At 51.4% G+C, this 16,482-nt stretch overlaps 1 protein-coding gene across 4 annotated transcripts in view; it reads right to left on the minus strand.

Moving 5' to 3' along the window:
• ehmt2 (euchromatic histone-lysine N-methyltransferase 2) overlaps positions 1 to 16,482 on the minus strand; it is a 171,193-nt gene that overhangs the window by 8,482 nt on the left and 146,229 nt on the right. For all 4 annotated transcript variants that reach the window (XM_068009357.1, XM_068009359.1, XM_068009358.1 and 1 more), the window contains 4 exons: positions 8,810 to 8,954; positions 4,492 to 4,569; positions 2,586 to 2,701; positions 253 to 339 (listed from right to left, as the gene is read on the minus strand). In XM_068009357.1, the coding sequence (XP_067865458.1) occupies positions 253 to 339; positions 2,586 to 2,701; positions 4,492 to 4,569; positions 8,810 to 8,954 (426 nt within the window). The remainder of the gene's footprint in view (positions 1 to 252; positions 340 to 2,585; positions 2,702 to 4,491; positions 4,570 to 8,809; positions 8,955 to 16,482) is intronic.

Raw genomic sequence — 16,482 nt, forward strand, 5'->3', positions numbered from 1 at the left:
AAGTCTCGTGACCCAGGGATCTTCTTGTACAGCACTGTTTGAACAATTGAGTTTACAACTTTTATAGTAGCTGAGGGTATGTGCACTGATGGTGCTGAGCAATAGGGGCAGGACTGAGGGTCTGTCGCCATAAACTTTCTGCTGGTGGAGATCTTTACCCTCAGGCCAGCTATGTTGTGAAAAGCTATGTGACGGCCTGGAGCACACAGCCCGGAACATTGCCAGCACTGCTCCCCTGTGCAGAATACTTACTCACAGATGAAGGTCCCCTGCGGAATGTCTTGCAGTGCTCGCACTCCCCAGCCCATCTTCTCTGTCCGGTAGAGCTGTAAGCGAACTCTTCCCAGCAAAACCCAGAGAACAATCAAATCAGGTAACTGTTCAAATCAGCACAGAATCCCGCTGACACTCAGTCCCCTATGTATCCCGCGGCGGGGCAGCGAAGCGTTCTTTAGCAATGTATCCAGATTCAGCCAAGATACAAGCCAACTCTTCCCTCCCCTCCTTCCTCCACTTCTCCCCTCCTACCACAAACCCCCCCCCCCCTTCCCACCAACACCAACCCCCCCTCCCCACCAACACCACCCCCCCACCCCCTTCCCACCAACACCAACCCCCCCACTTCCCACCAACACCAACCCCCCCCTTCCCACCAACACCACCACCCCCACTTCCCAACATCAACCCCCCCCTCCCACCAACACCAAACCCCCCCCTTCCCACCAACACCACCACCACCACCCCCACCTTCCCACCAACACCACCCCCCACCCCCTTCCCACCAACATCACCCCCCCCTTCCCACCAACACCCCCCCCACCCCCCTCCCACCAACATCACCCCCCCCCTTCCCACCAACACCACCCCCCCCTTCCCACCAACACCCCCCCCACCAACACCACCCCCCCCTTCCCACCAACACCACCCCCCCCTCCCACCAACACCCCCCCACCCCCTTCCCACCAACACCCCCCCCCCCTTCCCACCAACATCACCCCCCCCTTCCCACCAACACCACCCCCCCCCCCTTCCCACCAACATCACCCCCCCCTTCCCACCAACACCACCCCCCCCTCCCACCAACACCCCCCCCACCCCCTTCCCACCAACACCACCCCCCCCTTCCCACCAACACCACCCCCCCCCCTTCCCACCAACACCACCCCCCCCTTCCCACCAACACCACCCCCCCCCCCTTCCCACCAACACCACCCCCCCCACCCCCTTCCCACCAACATCACCCCCCTCTTCCCACCAACACCACCCCCCCACCCCCTTCCCACCAACATCACCTCCCCCTTCCCACCAACACCAACCCCCCCCCTTCCCACCAACACCCCCCCCACCCCCTTCCCACCAACACCACCCCCCCCTCTCCCACCAACACCACCCCCCCCTCTCCCACCAACACCACCCCCCCCTCTCCCACCAACACCACCCCCCCCCTTCCCACCAACACCAGTCCCCCCCCTTCCCACCAACACCACCCCCCTCCCCCTTCCCACCAACACAAGTCCCCCCCTTCCCACCAACACCATCCCCCTCCCCCTTCCCACCAACACCACCACCCCCCCCTTCCCACAAACCACCCCCCTCCCCCTTCCCACCAACACCCCCCCCCACCCCTTCCCACCAACACCACCCCCCCACCCCCTTCCCACCAACATCACCCCCCCCCTTCCCACCAACACCAACCCCCCCTTCCCACCAACACCACCCCCCCCCCTTCCCACCAACACCCCCCCCCACCCCCTTCCCACCAACACCACCCCCCCCCTCCCACCAACACCACCCCCCCCTTCCCACCAACACCACCCCCCCCACCCCCTTCCCACCAACATCACCCCCCCCTTCCCACCAACACCAACCCCCCCCTTCCCACCAACACCACCCCCCCCTTCCCACCAACACCACCCCCCCACCCCCTTCCCACCAACACCACCCCCCCCTCTCCCACCAACACCACCCCCCCCTCTCCCACCAACACCACCCCCCCCTTCCCACCAACACCAGCCCCCCACTTCCCACCAACACCAGCCCCCCCCTTCCCACCAACACCACCCCCCTCCCCCTTCCCACCAACACCACCACCCCCCCCCCTTCCCACAAACCACCCCCTCCCCCTTCCCACCAACACCCCCCCCACCAACACCAACCCCCCCACCGCCTCCTGAATTCTCACTGGCTCATGGCCACCGTGGGCGCAATTCTCGCAGGAACTGTAACGTTGAGTGTCGGCCGGCCGCTCCACTGTGGAGGCATCACGGCCGAAGCCGACACGCTCCTCACGTGGCATCCGCAACTTCCGAAAGGAAAAGGCGGGAGGATGCAGGAAGGGGTCAGGGTTGGAGAGAGAACTCGTGGTCGCTTGACTGTGGTCAGGAGACAATCTCTTCGCTGATTCCATTACCCCCACTCCCTCAGTCCAGCAGCCCAATGGCAACGGCTCCTGATGGGATCGGGATTTTCAGTACGGACAAGCGAGCTGGTGAATATGACACTGCAACGGGGAGAGACAAGCAGCTCAAAGGGAGGAGGGGAATAGCGGTGGATGACTTAATCTCTATACTTCACCCCTCACTTACTTGATTCCACTTTGTACCACTCGGTTCTTGCACGAACGCCAACAGGAGCAAGCCTGATTGCACTCAAAGATCAGAGGCGGCTCGATCTTGTTGAATTCTTGTAGAAGACGGCCATCCTAACCATTAGAGAAGGGGCAATGGTTAACACCGAGATTCACTCAGGCTTTACACTGTCAGTATCTCGCACATTCTTCTGTGCTGTGACCATCACAATGATATGTGCCTGCAGGTTAGAACGCACCATAGAATGGCTACAGTGAAGGAGGAGGCCATTCAGTCCATCAAGTCCCTGCCGACTCTCTGCAACGGCAACTCAGCTAGTCCCATCCCTATTTCCCATAACTCTGCAAATCTCTGCACCCTCTCAAGGACCCTCACATCCTTCCTGAAGTGTGGTGACCAGAACTGGACGCAATACTCCAGCTGGGGCCGAACCAGAGCTTTATAAAGGTTCAGCATAACTTCCCTACTCTTGTACTCAATGCCTCTATTTATAAAGCCCAAGATCCCATATGTTTTACTAACCATTCTCTCAATATGTCCTGCCACCTTCAAAGATCGATACACATGAACGCCCAGGTTCCTCTGTCCCTGCACATTCTATACAACTGTGCCATTTAGTCTATATTGCCTCTCCCTATTCCTTCTGCCAAAATGCATCACCTCACATCTGCCGCCTCTCTGCCCATTCTGCTGGCCTATCTTATGTCCTGTTGCAGTCAACTGGTATCATCCTCACCGTTTGCCACTCCTCCAAGTTTGGTGTCATCAGTAAACTCTGAAATTTTAACTCTGTATTCCAAGATCCAAGTCATATACATATATCAAAAAAAAGCAGTGGTCCAAGCACTGAACCTTGGGGAACTCCACTGTCTACCATCCTCCAGTCTGAAAAACAGCCATTTACCACAACTCGCTGTTTTCGGTCCTTAAGCTAATTTTTTTATCCAATTGGACACTGACTCTCCTACTCCACAAGCCTCAATTTTGTTAACCAGTCTTTTATGTGGTACTTTGTTGAACGCTTTCCTAAAATCCATACAGACAACATCCATCGCTTTCCCTTCATCAACCTCCTCTGATACTTTATCATAAAATTCAATTAGATCAGTCAAACATGATTTGCCCTTTTACAAATCTATGTTGGCTATCCTTAATTAACTCAAACCTCTCCAAATGTCTGTTGTTCTTTCCCCCCCTGATTATTGTTTATTCGAAAACCTTACCCACCACTGATGGTAAACTAACGTAACTGTCGTTGCTAGGACTGTCCTTACACCCTTTCTTGAATAAAGGTGTCACATTTGCCATTCTCCAATTCTCCGGCACCTCCCCCCACATCCAGGGAAGATTGGAAAGCCCTTCCGATATCTCCATCCCCACTTCCTTTAGCAACCTGGGATGCAAGCCATCCGGACCGGGCGGCTTATCCACTGTAAACACAGTCAGCCTTTCCAGTACAATCAATTTTCATCCCATCCATTAACTCTACCATCTCCGCTTCTACTGATATACCATACTTTCATTCCTTTTGTACTGTATGCCTCTATTTATAAAGCCCAGGATTCCGTATGCCTCATAAACCACTTTCTCATCTTGTCTTGCCACCGTCAACAACTTGTGCACATGTACCCCCAGGTCCCTCTGCTCCTGCACCGCTTTAGAATTGTACCCTTTATTTTATATTGTGTCTCTGTGTTCTTTTTTACCAAAATGTACCACTTTACATTTCTCTGCATTAAGTTTCATCTGCCATGTGTCTGCCCATTCTACCGGCCTGTCTATGTCCTTGTGAAGTCTATCACTATTCTCCTCACAGGTCACAATATCTGTCAAGTTTTGAGTCACCTTGTTATGAAGGTGTACGTGTGCATTTAGAGGAACATCAGAGGCGGAGAGTATGTACCTTGTCGTACCAGCAGCGAATACTGAGCTGTCCGCAAAGGCAATTACTGGAGGAACAGTCATCCAGACAGGTGCAGTGCTGCAGAGGAACCAGAACACAGGTGAAAGCAGAGACCTGGGGCTTTGAGGCCACAGCTTAAAAAACTGCAAGATGAGCAAGGTGGAACCCCGAAATCAAAATTAAAACTGCCAGAAATACACAGCAGGTCCGACAGAGTTGGGAGCAGGAAGACCAGTCAATATTTCAAAACCAGTTCCAACAAAGGATCACATCGGAAACATTAACCCACTCTCACCCTGGAGAGACTGCAGAAACTGGAACTAGTCTCCTTACAGCAGGGAAAGTTATGAGGGTTACCACTGACCAGAAACGGAAATGGAGTAGCTACAAGAGCAGGTTAGAGGCTAGTGGCGAGTAATTCACCTCCTGACTCCCCAAAGCCTGTCCACCATCTACAAGGCACAAGTCAGGAGTGTGATGGAATACTCTCCACTTGCCTGGATGGGTGCAGCTCCAAAAACACTCAAGAAGCTCGACACCATCCAGGACAAAGCAGCCCACTTGATTGGCACCCCATCTACAAACATTCACTCCCTCCACCACTGACGCACAGTGGTAGCAGTGTGTACCATCTACAAGATGCACTGCAGCAATGCACCAAGGCTCTTTCAACAGCACCTTCCAAATTCGCGACCTCTACCACCTAGAAGGACAAAGGCAGCAAATACATGGGAACACCACCACCTGCAAGTTCCCCTCCAAGTCACGCACCATCCTGACTTGGAACTATATCGCCGTTCCTTCACTGTCACTGGGTCAAAATCCTGCAACTCCCTTCCTAACAGTACTGTGGGTGTACCTACCCCACATGGACTGCAGTGTTTCAAGAAGGCAGCTCACCACCACCTTCTCAAGGGCAATTAGGGATGGGCAGTAAATGCTGGCCTGGCCAGTGACACCCACATCCCATGAACGAATAAAAAAAAGATTTGACTGAGGCGTTGAAAATTATGAAGGGTAAATAAACAGAAAGTGTTTCCAGTGGTAGCAGGGTTGGTAAACAGAGGACACAGATTTAAGGTGATTGACAAAAGAACCAGAGAAGAGATGAGGAGAATTATTTTTTATACAGTGAGTTATAATAATTTTGAAAGCACTGCTCGAGTGGACAGTGGAAGCAGAAGCGCAGGGGTCGGCACAGTGGAGTAGTGGTTAGTCCCGCAGCCTCACAGCCAGCGACCCGGGTTCAATTCTGGGTACTGCCTGTGCGGAGTTTGCAAGTTCTCACTGTGACCGCGTGGGTTTTCTCCGGGTGCTCCGGTTTCCTCCCACCGCCAAAGACTTGCAGGTGATAGGTAAATTGGCCATTGTAAATTGCCCCTAGTGTAGGTAGGTGGTAGAGAATATGGGATTACTGTAGGGTTAGTATAAATGGGTGGTTCTTGGTCGGCACAGACTCGGTGGGTCGAAGGGCCTGTTTCAGTGCTGTATCTCAAAATAAAATTAAAATAAAAACTTTCAAAAGGTCTTGGAGGGAGAGCAGTGTAGATTTACCAGAATGAAACGAGGATAGATTAAACAAATGTTGGCATTTAGAAGGTTAAGCGGTGATTTGATTGTAATTGTCAAGATATTAACTCATTCAAAAGGAGTCTGGATAGGCACCTCAAGCACCACAATCTGCAGGGCTACGGACCAAATGCTGGAAGCTGGGATTAAAATGGGTGGATCGTTTCTCGGCTGGCACAGATACAATGGGCCAAGTGGCCTCTTTCTGTGCCTTAAACTTTCTATTAAAGGGAAAAGATAGGGTAGATTGGAAGAAACTGTTCTCAGTGGCTGGGGCGTCTGGGACTAGGTGGCAGAGTCTAAACATTAGAGCCAGGCCTTTCAGGAGTGGAATTAGGAAACACTTCTAGGGCTGGCAGAAGTTTGGAACTTTTAAAATTCTTTCATGGGATGTGGGCGTCGCTGGTTAGACGAGCATTTATTGCCCATCCCTAATTGCCCTTGAGAAGGTGGTGGTGAGCTGCCTTCTTGAACTGCTGCTGTCTGTGTGCGGTAGGTACACCCACAGTGCTGGTGGGAAAAGAGTTCCACGATTTTGACCCAGCAACAGTGAAGGAACGGCAATATAGTTCCAAGTGAGGATGGTGTGTGACTTGGAGGGGAACTTGCAGGTGGTGGTGTTCCCATGTATTTGCTGCCCTTGTCCTTCTAGTTGGTCGAGGTCGTGGGTTTGGAAGGTGCTGTCTAAGGAGCCTTGGTACATTGCTGCAGTGCATCTTGTAGATGGTACACACTGCTGCCACTGTGCGTCTGTGGTGGAGAGAGTGAACGTTGAAGGTAGTGGATGGGGTGCTGATGGGATGCTTTGTCCTGGATGGTGTTGAGCTTCTTGAGTGTAGCTGGAGCTGCACCCATCCAGGCAAGTGGAGAGTATTCCATCAGACTCCTGACTTGTGCCTTGTAGATGGTGGACAGACTTTGGGGAGTCAAGAGGTGAATCACTCACCAAAGGATTCCTAGCCTCTGACCTGCTCTTATTGCCACGGTATTTATATGGCTGGTCCAGTTCAGTTTCTGGTCAGTGGTAACCCCCAGGATGCTGATGGTGGGAGATTCAGCAATGGTAATGCCATTGAATGTCAAGGGGAGATGGTTAGATTTTCTCTTGTTGGAGATGGTCATTGCCTGGCACTTGTGTGGCGCGAATGTTACTTGCCACTTATCAGTCTCTCTCACCTCACTTCTGGAATTCAGCTCTTCTGTTCATGTTTGGACCAAGGCTGTAATGAGGTCAGGAGCTGAATAGCCCTTGTGGAACCCAAACTGTGCGTCACTGAGCAGGTTATTGCTCAGTAAGTGCCGCTTGATAGCACGGTCGACGAGACCTTCCATCACTTTGCTGATGATCGAGAGTAGACTGATGGGGCGGGTAATTGACTGGATTGGATTTGTACTGCTTTTTGTGGATAGGATATACTTGGGCAATTTTCCCACATTGGTTGGTAGATGCCAGTGTTGTAGCTGTACTAGAACAGCTTGGCTAGGGGTGCGACAAGTTCTGGGGCACAGGTCTTCAGTGCTAAAGCCAGTACCTTCAGCCGTTTCTCAATATCACATGGAGAAAATTGAATTGGCTAAAGACCAGCATCTGTGATGATGAGGAAGTCTCTTCCGCAAACAGCAATTGGGGCAAATCAATTGTTAACTTTTAAACTGAGAATGACAGATTTTTGTTAGCTAACTGGATAAACAGTTGAAAAGGAAAAGTTTTCAGGGCTATGGGGAAAGAGAGGGGGAGTGGGACTAATTGCACAGCTCTTTCACAGAGCTGGCACAGGCACGACAGGCCAAATGGCCTCCTCCTATGTTGTAATATTCCATGATTGATATATATGTGTGATAGAATCGGAGAGACACTTTGGAGACTTGCTCCACAGAGCCATCTAGTGGTCAGAGCCTGCAGCTACACTGTGACTGCTGACATACGAAAATTAACTGGAGAGCACTGACTTGACAATGCGGAAGTGGCAAATGTAATCACGAAAAGTGAGAGCAAATTCTGCGACAATAGGAAGTAAGGCATGTAGAAAGGAAGTGTGCACCAACAGTTTTGTTCAATAATAGATAGTAAATCAGCAATAGTACAACTTTATGAAGGCTCAGAAAAAAACTGGAAGTCAATTCACAGGATGCACACGAGCATTCGAGACAGAGCAAGCCAGAGAAGCAGAAAAAGGTGATAGCACCTTCCACAATCAGCACATGACACAACCTGGTCCACTGAATTCCTTAACGATCAACAACTTGTGTTTACGTAGCGGCTTGAATGTCCCAAGTGGTTTCACAGCAGCGGAAATTTGACACCGAGCCAAGCGAGGAGACAACAGGATAGGAGACCAAGGTAGATTTTAAGGAGTGGCTTAAAAGCAGGGGAGAGAGGCTGGAAGGCGGAGAGGTTTAGGGAGCTTAGGGCCCAGGCTGCTGAAGGCACGGCCAACGGCGGGGGCTGTGCAAGCGGTCAAAACTGGAGGAGCGCTGGGCGCTCAGAGGGTTGTGGGGCTGGAGGAAGTTACAGAGATAGGGGTCAGGCCATGGAGGGATTTGAATACAAGGATGAGAAGTGTTCAGGGATCAGGAGCCAATGTAGGTCAGCGGGTGCAGAGGTGACGGGTGAACGGGAGCAGGTGCGAGTTAGGATAAGGGCAGCAGAGTTTTGTACGAGCTGAAGTTTACAGAGAGCTGAAAGTGGGAGGGATAGCAGGGAGTTTGAGATTAATGTGACCTCTCTATGTTGACTGGATGAAAGTACCTGTAGGTGTGTGATGTTTCTGTCGATATTCATCGTGGATGTCTCACAATTCTCAGAGATATACTTGTAATCCTCCGGGGAGCTTTCTGCATCCACAGCATTCACACACGGTATCGGGATGTTTTCATAACCTCGTGCAATATCCCTGTGAAGGACAGTGATCCACATACAGTCAGCTCTGGCTCCAGCGGAAACAAAGAATTGCACAAATTTTGTCTGGTTTCCCTCTTCTCAGTCCAAATAGTGCACACCCCCACCCTGGTGATCACCTTGCTCTTTGTGGGAGCTTGCTGTGCACACATTGGCTCCCGTGTTAATTACATTGCAACAGTGCCGACACATTAAAAAAAAGCACTTAATCGTATGCAAAGTGCATAGTGATGCCCCGTGAAAGGTTCTACAGAAATGCAAATCTTTCTTGCTGTGCACCTGGGATTAATTTACTTACTGCAAACTGGAGACTGAACAGTGGGGGCTTCGGGGGCAAAAGCTGAAGAAAGAGGGGGTGGTGAAAGGTTGAGAGTGGGAAGGGGAGGGGGAAGGTGAGGGGAACGAGAGGAGCAGGGAAGGAGGGGAGCAGGAATGGAGGGAGCAGAAATGGAGTTGAGAGGGGAGAAGGTGTAGGGGACAGGAGGAGAGTGACAGGTGGGGAAAGGGGGCAAGAGAGGGAGGGGGACAAGAGAGCGAGGGGGACAAGAGAAGGAGGGGGACAAGAGAAGGAGGGGGACAAGAGAAGGAGGGGGACAAGAGGAGGGGGACAAGAGAGGGAGGGGGACAAGACAAGGAGGGGGACAAGAGAATGAGGGGGACAAGAGAAGGAGGAGGACAAGAGGAGGAGGGGGACAAGAGAGGGAGGGGGACAAGAGAGGGAGGGGGACAAGAGAGGGAGGGTACAAGAGAGGGAAGGGACAAGAAAGGGAGGGGACAAGAGAGGGAGGGGACAAGAGAGGGAGGGGACAAGAGAGGGAGGGGACAAGAGAGGGAGGGGACAAGAGAGGGAGGGGACAAGAGGGGGAGAGGAAGCGGGGAGAGATAGGGAGGGGGAGAAAGGGTAGGGAGAAGGAGGAAGGGAGGGAGAGAGGAGGAGGAAAAGGGAAAAAGGCAAGACAGGGGAAGAGGCAGGGCGGGAAGGAGAAAAGGGGCGGGGAGGGGGGAAGGGGAAGGGAGGGAGGGATGGAAGAGGGAGGGGTTAGGGAGGGAGCAGGGACTGGGCAGGGAGGGAGGGGGGGGAAGGGGCAGGGAGGAGAAAAGAGGCAAGGAGGGAGCGGGGACGGGGCAGGGAGGGAGGGGGGAAGGGGCAGGGAGGGAGGGGGGGAAGGGGAAGGGAGGGAGGGGTGGAAGAGGGAGGGGGGAGGGGTCAGGGAGGGAGGAGGTGAAGGGGCAGGGAGAGTGGAAAGGGCAGGGAGGGAGGGGGGAAGGGGGAGGGAGGGAGAAAAAGGGCAGGGAGAAATGGAAGATAGGGGAAAGGACGGTGAGGGAAAGGAGAAAGGGAGGGCTTACGGCAAGGGGAGCTGAGGGACTGAGAGAAGGGTGGGGTAGGGGAGACGGAAGGCACAGGGGAAGGGGAGTGAGTGGGGATAAGGGAAGGGAGTGGGAAGGGAAAGGGAGGGGTGGGGAGAGGGAAGGGAAAGGGAGAGGGGGGTAGGGGAGAGGGGGTTAGGGTAGTGGGAGGGGTAGGGAGGGGTTGGGGAGAAGGAGGGCTTGGTGATAGGGACAGGGATGAGGGAGGGGTTGGGGTGAGGGAGGGGTTAGGGGTGTGGGAGGGGTTAGGGGTGTGGGAGGGGTGTAGGGTGGGTATCGGATAGGGGGAGGGAGGGGGTACGGGATAGGGGGGAGGGAGGGGGTACGGGATGGGGGGAGGGAGGGGATACGGGATGGGGTACGGGATAGGGGAGAGGGAGGGGGTACGGGATAGGGGAGAGGGAGCGGGTACAGGATAGGGGAGAGGGAGGGGGTACGGGATGGGGGGAGGGAGGGGGTACGGGATAGGGGAGAGGGAGCGGGTACAGGATAGGGGAGAGGGAAGGGTTAGGGGATAGAGGAGAGGGAGCGGGTACAGAATAGGGGAGAGGGAAGGGTTAGGAGATAGGGGAGAAGGAAGGGTTAGGGGATGGGGGGAGGGAGGGTGTACGGGATAGGGGAGAGGGAGGGGGTACGGGATAGGGGAGAGGGAGGGGGTACGGGATAGGGGAGAGGGAGGGGGTACGGGATAGGGGAGAGGGAGCGTGTACAGGATAGGGGAGAGGGAAGGGTTAGGAGATAGGGGAGAAGGAAGGGTTAGGGGATAGGGGAGAGGGAGAGGGAGGGGGTACGGGATAGGGGAGAGGGAGCGGGTACAGGATAGGGGAGAGGGAGCGGGTACAGGATAGGGGAGAGGGAAGGGTTAGGAGATAGGGGAGAAGGAAGGGTTAGGGGATAGGGGAGAGGGAGGGGGTACGGGATAGGGGAAGGAGAGGCAAAAAGGGTTTGGGATTATTCATTTTTGTCTACTGTTCAGTTATTCATTGCAGAGACCTGCTGAGCCAGTGAGAATAATACAGAGGCTGTATTTACAGAGCAATAAAACTGAGTGGGACTCCAGTGAACATAGAAACATAGAAAATAGGATCTGGTGTAGGCCATTCGGCCCTTCGAGCCTGCTCCGCCATTCATCACAATCAGGGCTGATCATCCAAACTCAGTAACCTATTTCCGCTTTCCCCCCATACCCTTTGATCCCTTTCGCCCCAAGAGCTATATCTAACTCCTTTTTGAAAACATACAATGTTTTGGCCTCAACTGCTTTCTGTGGTCGCGAATTCCACAGGCTCACCACTCTCTGGGTGAAGAAATTTCTCCTCATCTCAGTCCTGAAAGGTTTACCCCATATCCTGAGACTATGACCCCTGGTTCTGGACTCTCCCACCATCGGGAACATCCTTCCTGCATCTACCCTGTCAAGTCCTGTTAAAATTTATAGGTTTCTATGAGATTCCCCCCTCACTCTTCTGAACTCCAGCGAATATAATCCTAACCAACTCAATCTCTCCTCATACGTCAGTTCCACCATCCCAGGAATCAGTCTGGTAAACCTTCGCTGCATTCCCTCTATAGCAAGAACATCCTTCCTCAGATAAGGAGACCAAAACTGCACACAATATTCCAGGTGTGGCCTCACCAAGGCCCTGTATAATTGCAGCAAGACATCCCTGCTCCTGTACTCAAATCCTCTCACAATGAAGGCCAACATACCATTTGCCTTTTTTACCGCCTGTTGGACCTGCATGCTTACCTTCAGCGACTGGTGTACAAGAACACCCAGGTCTCGCTGTATATTCCCCTCTCTCAGTTTATAGCCGTTCAGATAATAATCTGCCTTCCTGTTTTTGCTACCAAAGTTGATAACCTCACATTTATCCACATTATACTGCTTCTGCCATGCATTAGCCCACTCACTCAACTTGTCCAAATCACCCTGAAGCCTCTCTGCATCCTCCTCACAACTCACCCTCCCACCCAGTTTTGTGTCATCTGCAAATTTGGAGATATTTCATTTAGTTCCCTCATCTAAATCATTGATGTATATTGTGAATAGCTGGGGTCCTAGCACCGATCCCTGCGGTACCCCACTAGTCACTGCCTGCTATTCGGAAAAAGACCCGTTTATCCCTAATCTTTGTTTCCTGTCTGCCAACCAATTTTCTATCCATCGCAATACACTGCCCCCAATCCCATGCGTTTTAATTTTACACGCTAATCTCTCATGTGGGACTTTGTCGAAAGCCTTCTGAAAGTCCAAATAAACCACATCCACTGGCTCCCCCTCATCAACTCTACTCGTTACATCCTCAAAGAATTCTAGTAGATTTGTCAAGCATGATTTCCCTTTCGTAAATCCATGTTGACTCTGTCCGATTCTACCACTGTTCTCTCAGTGCTCCGCTATAAAATCTTTGATAATGGGCTCTAGAATTTTCCCCACTACCGACGTCAGGCTGACTGGTCTATAATTCCCTGCTTTCTCTCTACCTCCCTTTTTAAACAGTGGGGTTACATTAGCTACCCTCCAATCTGTAGGAACTGTTCCAGAGTCTATAGAATCTAGGAAGATGACCACCAATGCATCCACGATTTCTCGGGCCACTTCCATTACAATGTTTATACGTCCAGCATGAGGAGTCCTGGCCACAAGCACAGCTCACCCCCCTGCAAATAACAGATGGAGTTCAATGCAGACAAGTGTGAAGTGATGACTTTGGGAGGACTAATATGGAAAGACAGAATATTATAAATGGCACGATTTTGAGAAGTACGGATGAGAGAGAGAGACACCTTGGCGTCTACATGTACAAATCCTTCCAAAGTGGCAGGGCAACCTGGTATAGTCGGCACAGCAGATGGTTGCTTGGGTTTATAAACAGAGGAAAAAAATGTCAAAACAAAAGGATCATCGCAGAACTTTATAAATCACTGGTTAGGCCACAGCTGGAATACTGTGGGAAATTCTGAGCACCTAAACTTCAGGCGAGACATAAAGGTCTTTGAAAGGATGCAGAGGAGATTTACCAGGATGTCACCAGGGATGAGGGACTTCAGTGACGAGGAGAGGCTGGAGAAGTTCAGACTGTTCTCCTCAGAACAGAGAAGGTTAAGAGGTGACCGAATAGATGGTGAGGGGTAGATAGAGAGAAATGTTTCTCTCTGCTGTGTGGGTCAGTAACCAGAGTACATCGATTTCAAATCGACGGATTTAGAGGGGAAATCCTTTCACTCAGAGAGTTGGCGGGATCTGGATCTGAACAGTTTGAGCTGAAAAGATGGTGGAAGCTGACTCCGTGAATCATTTTTAAAGGGAGTTAGAGCCTTAGAGTTATACAGCACAGAAACAGGCCCTTCGGCCCACCGTGTCCGTGCCGGCCATCAAGCACCTATCTATTCTAATCCCATTTTCCAGCACTTGGCCCGTGGCCTTGTATGCTATGGCGTTTCAAGTGCTCATCTAAATACTTCTTCAATGTTGTGAGGGTTCCTGCCTCTAACATCCCTTTAGGCAGTGTGTTACAGATTCCAACCACCCTCTGGATACATTTTTTCCCCCTCAAATCCTCTCTAAACCTCCTGCCCCTTATCTTAAATCTATGCCCCCTGGTTCTTGACCCCACGGCTAAGGGAAAAAGTCTCTTCCTATCTAACCTATCAATGCCCCTCATAATTTTCTATGCCTCAATCATGTCCCCCTCAGCCTTCTCTGCTCTAAGGAAAACACCCTAGCCTTTTCAGTCTCTCTTCATAGGTGAAATGCTTCAGCCCAGGCAACATCCCAGTGAATCTCCTCTGCACCCTCTCCAGTGCAATCACATCCTTCCTATAGTGTGGTGACCAGAACTGTACACAGTACTCCAGCTGTGGCCTAACTAGTGTTTTATACAGCTCCATCATAACCTCCCTGCTCTTATTTTCTATGTCTCGGCCACTAAAGGCAAGTATCCCATATGCCTTCCTAACCACCTTATCTACCTGTGCTGCTGCCTTCAGTGATCTATGGACAAGTACACCAAGGTCTCTCTGACCTTCTGTACTTCCTAGGATCCTACCATCCATTGTATATTCCCTTGTCTTGTTAGTCCTCCCAAAATGCATCACCTCACACTGCTCAGGATTAAATTCCATTTGCCACAGCTCTGCCCATCTCACCAGCCCATCAATATCGTGCTGTAATCTAAGGCTTTCTTCCTCACTATTTATGACACCACCAATTTTCATGTCATCTGTGAACTTACTGATCATACCTCCTATATTCACGTCTAAATCATTAATATACACTACAAACAGCAAGGGTCCCAGCACCGATCCCTGCGGTGCACCACTGGACAGATCATGAATCGATCAGAGATTTACTGGATTACGGGTGTGGCAGCAAGCCACAAAGGGCCAGCACAGGCATGATGGACCGAAGGGCCTCCTTCTGCACGCTAAGTGTCTCTGATTCGATGAAATCACCGCTTAACTATCTGTATTCGAGGGAATACCAGCTCAGTTTAGGTTAACCTGTCGCTGGGCTGCCCAGAATTGTACACGGTGCTCTGAATGTGGTCCAAACAGGGCTTTGTACAGCTGTGGTAAAACCACCGCCTCTTTGTATCCCAGCTCTCTAGTTATAAGGTTAATATTTCATTCGCCTTTCTGATTATTTTTGTACCTGACTGCTACACTTCAGCGATCTGTGTACATGGACCCCTGAATTTTCCTCAGCCTCTTGTGTTCCAAGCTTTTCATCATTTATACAAGACTCAGATTTATTGTCTTTTGGTTCAAACTTAACTGTGTCGAAATTGCATCAATGTCATGTTGCCATTTTGCACTATTTAATGCGCCAACAATCTCTGTGTTCGAGAGAAAGGCTAATATAGATGCAGCTATGGAGGTTTGACATTTGTTTGAGGAGGCGTCTGGTTTCTGTGTGGCAACTGCTCACAATGCGATGAGCTGGCAAACAGGTTTGGTCAGTTTCAATCCGGTTCCCATAGGTGTGGTGCCCACAACACTAGGCATTATGGCAATGCAGACGGAAGGTGCTGTCTAAGGAATCTTGGTGCATTGCTGCAGTGCATCTTGTAGATGGTACACACTGCTGCCACTGTGGTTGGTAGTGGAGGGTGTGAATGTTTGTAGACGGGGTGCCAATCAAGCGGGCTGCTTTGTCCTGGACGATGTCGAGCTTCTTGAGTGTTGTTGGAGCTGCACCCATCCAGGCAAGTGGAGAGTATTCCATCACACTCCTGACTTGTGCCTTGTAGATGGTGGACAGGCTTTGGGGAGTCAGGAGGTGAGTTACTCACCGCAGGATTCCCAGCCTCTGACCTGTTCTTGTAGCCACAGTATTTATGTGGCTGGTCCAGTTCAGTTTCTGGTCAATGGTGACCCCAGGATGTTGACAGTGGGGGGATTTAGTGATGGTAATGTCGTTGAATGTCAAAGGGAGAGGGTCAGATTCTCTCTTGTTGCAGATGGTCATTGCCTGGCACGTGTGTAGCGCGAATGTTACTTGCCACTTATCAGTCCAAGCCTGGATATTGTCCAGGTCTTGCTGCATTTCTACACGGACTGCTTCAGTACCCGAGGAGTCGCGAATGGTGCTGAACATTGTGTAATCCCCACTTCTGACCTTATGATAGAAGGAAGGTCATTGATGAAGCAGCTGAAGATGATTGGGCCTAGGACACTACCCTGAGGAATTCCTGTAGTGATGTCCTGGAGCTCTGATGATTTACCTCCAACAACCACCATCATCTTCCTTTGTGCTAGGTATGACTCCAACCAGCATAAAGGTTTCCCCGATTCCCAATGACTCCAGTTTTGCTCAGGCTCCTTGATGCCATACTTGGTCAAATGCTGCCTTGATGTCAAGGGCAGTCACTGTCACCTCACCATGTTTGGACAAAGGCTGTAATGAGGTCAGGAGCTGAGTGGCCCTGGCGGAACCCAAACTGAGCGTCACTGAGCAGGTTATCAAGGCTAGGGTTGACAGATTTTCGGATATGAAAGAAATATAAAGATTCTGAGACAGTGCAGGAAAGTGAGGTTGAGGTAGAAGATCAGCCATGATCTTACTGAATAGCAGAGCAGGCTCAAAGGGCCGAATGGCCTACTGCAGCTCCTACTTTTTATGTTGCTGTGCCATCGGTGAAAAGTGC

This window comes from Heterodontus francisci, chromosome 29 (assembly GCF_036365525.1).
Source record: "Heterodontus francisci isolate sHetFra1 chromosome 29, sHetFra1.hap1, whole genome shotgun sequence".
NCBI lineage: Eukaryota > Metazoa > Chordata > Chondrichthyes > Heterodontiformes > Heterodontidae > Heterodontus > Heterodontus francisci.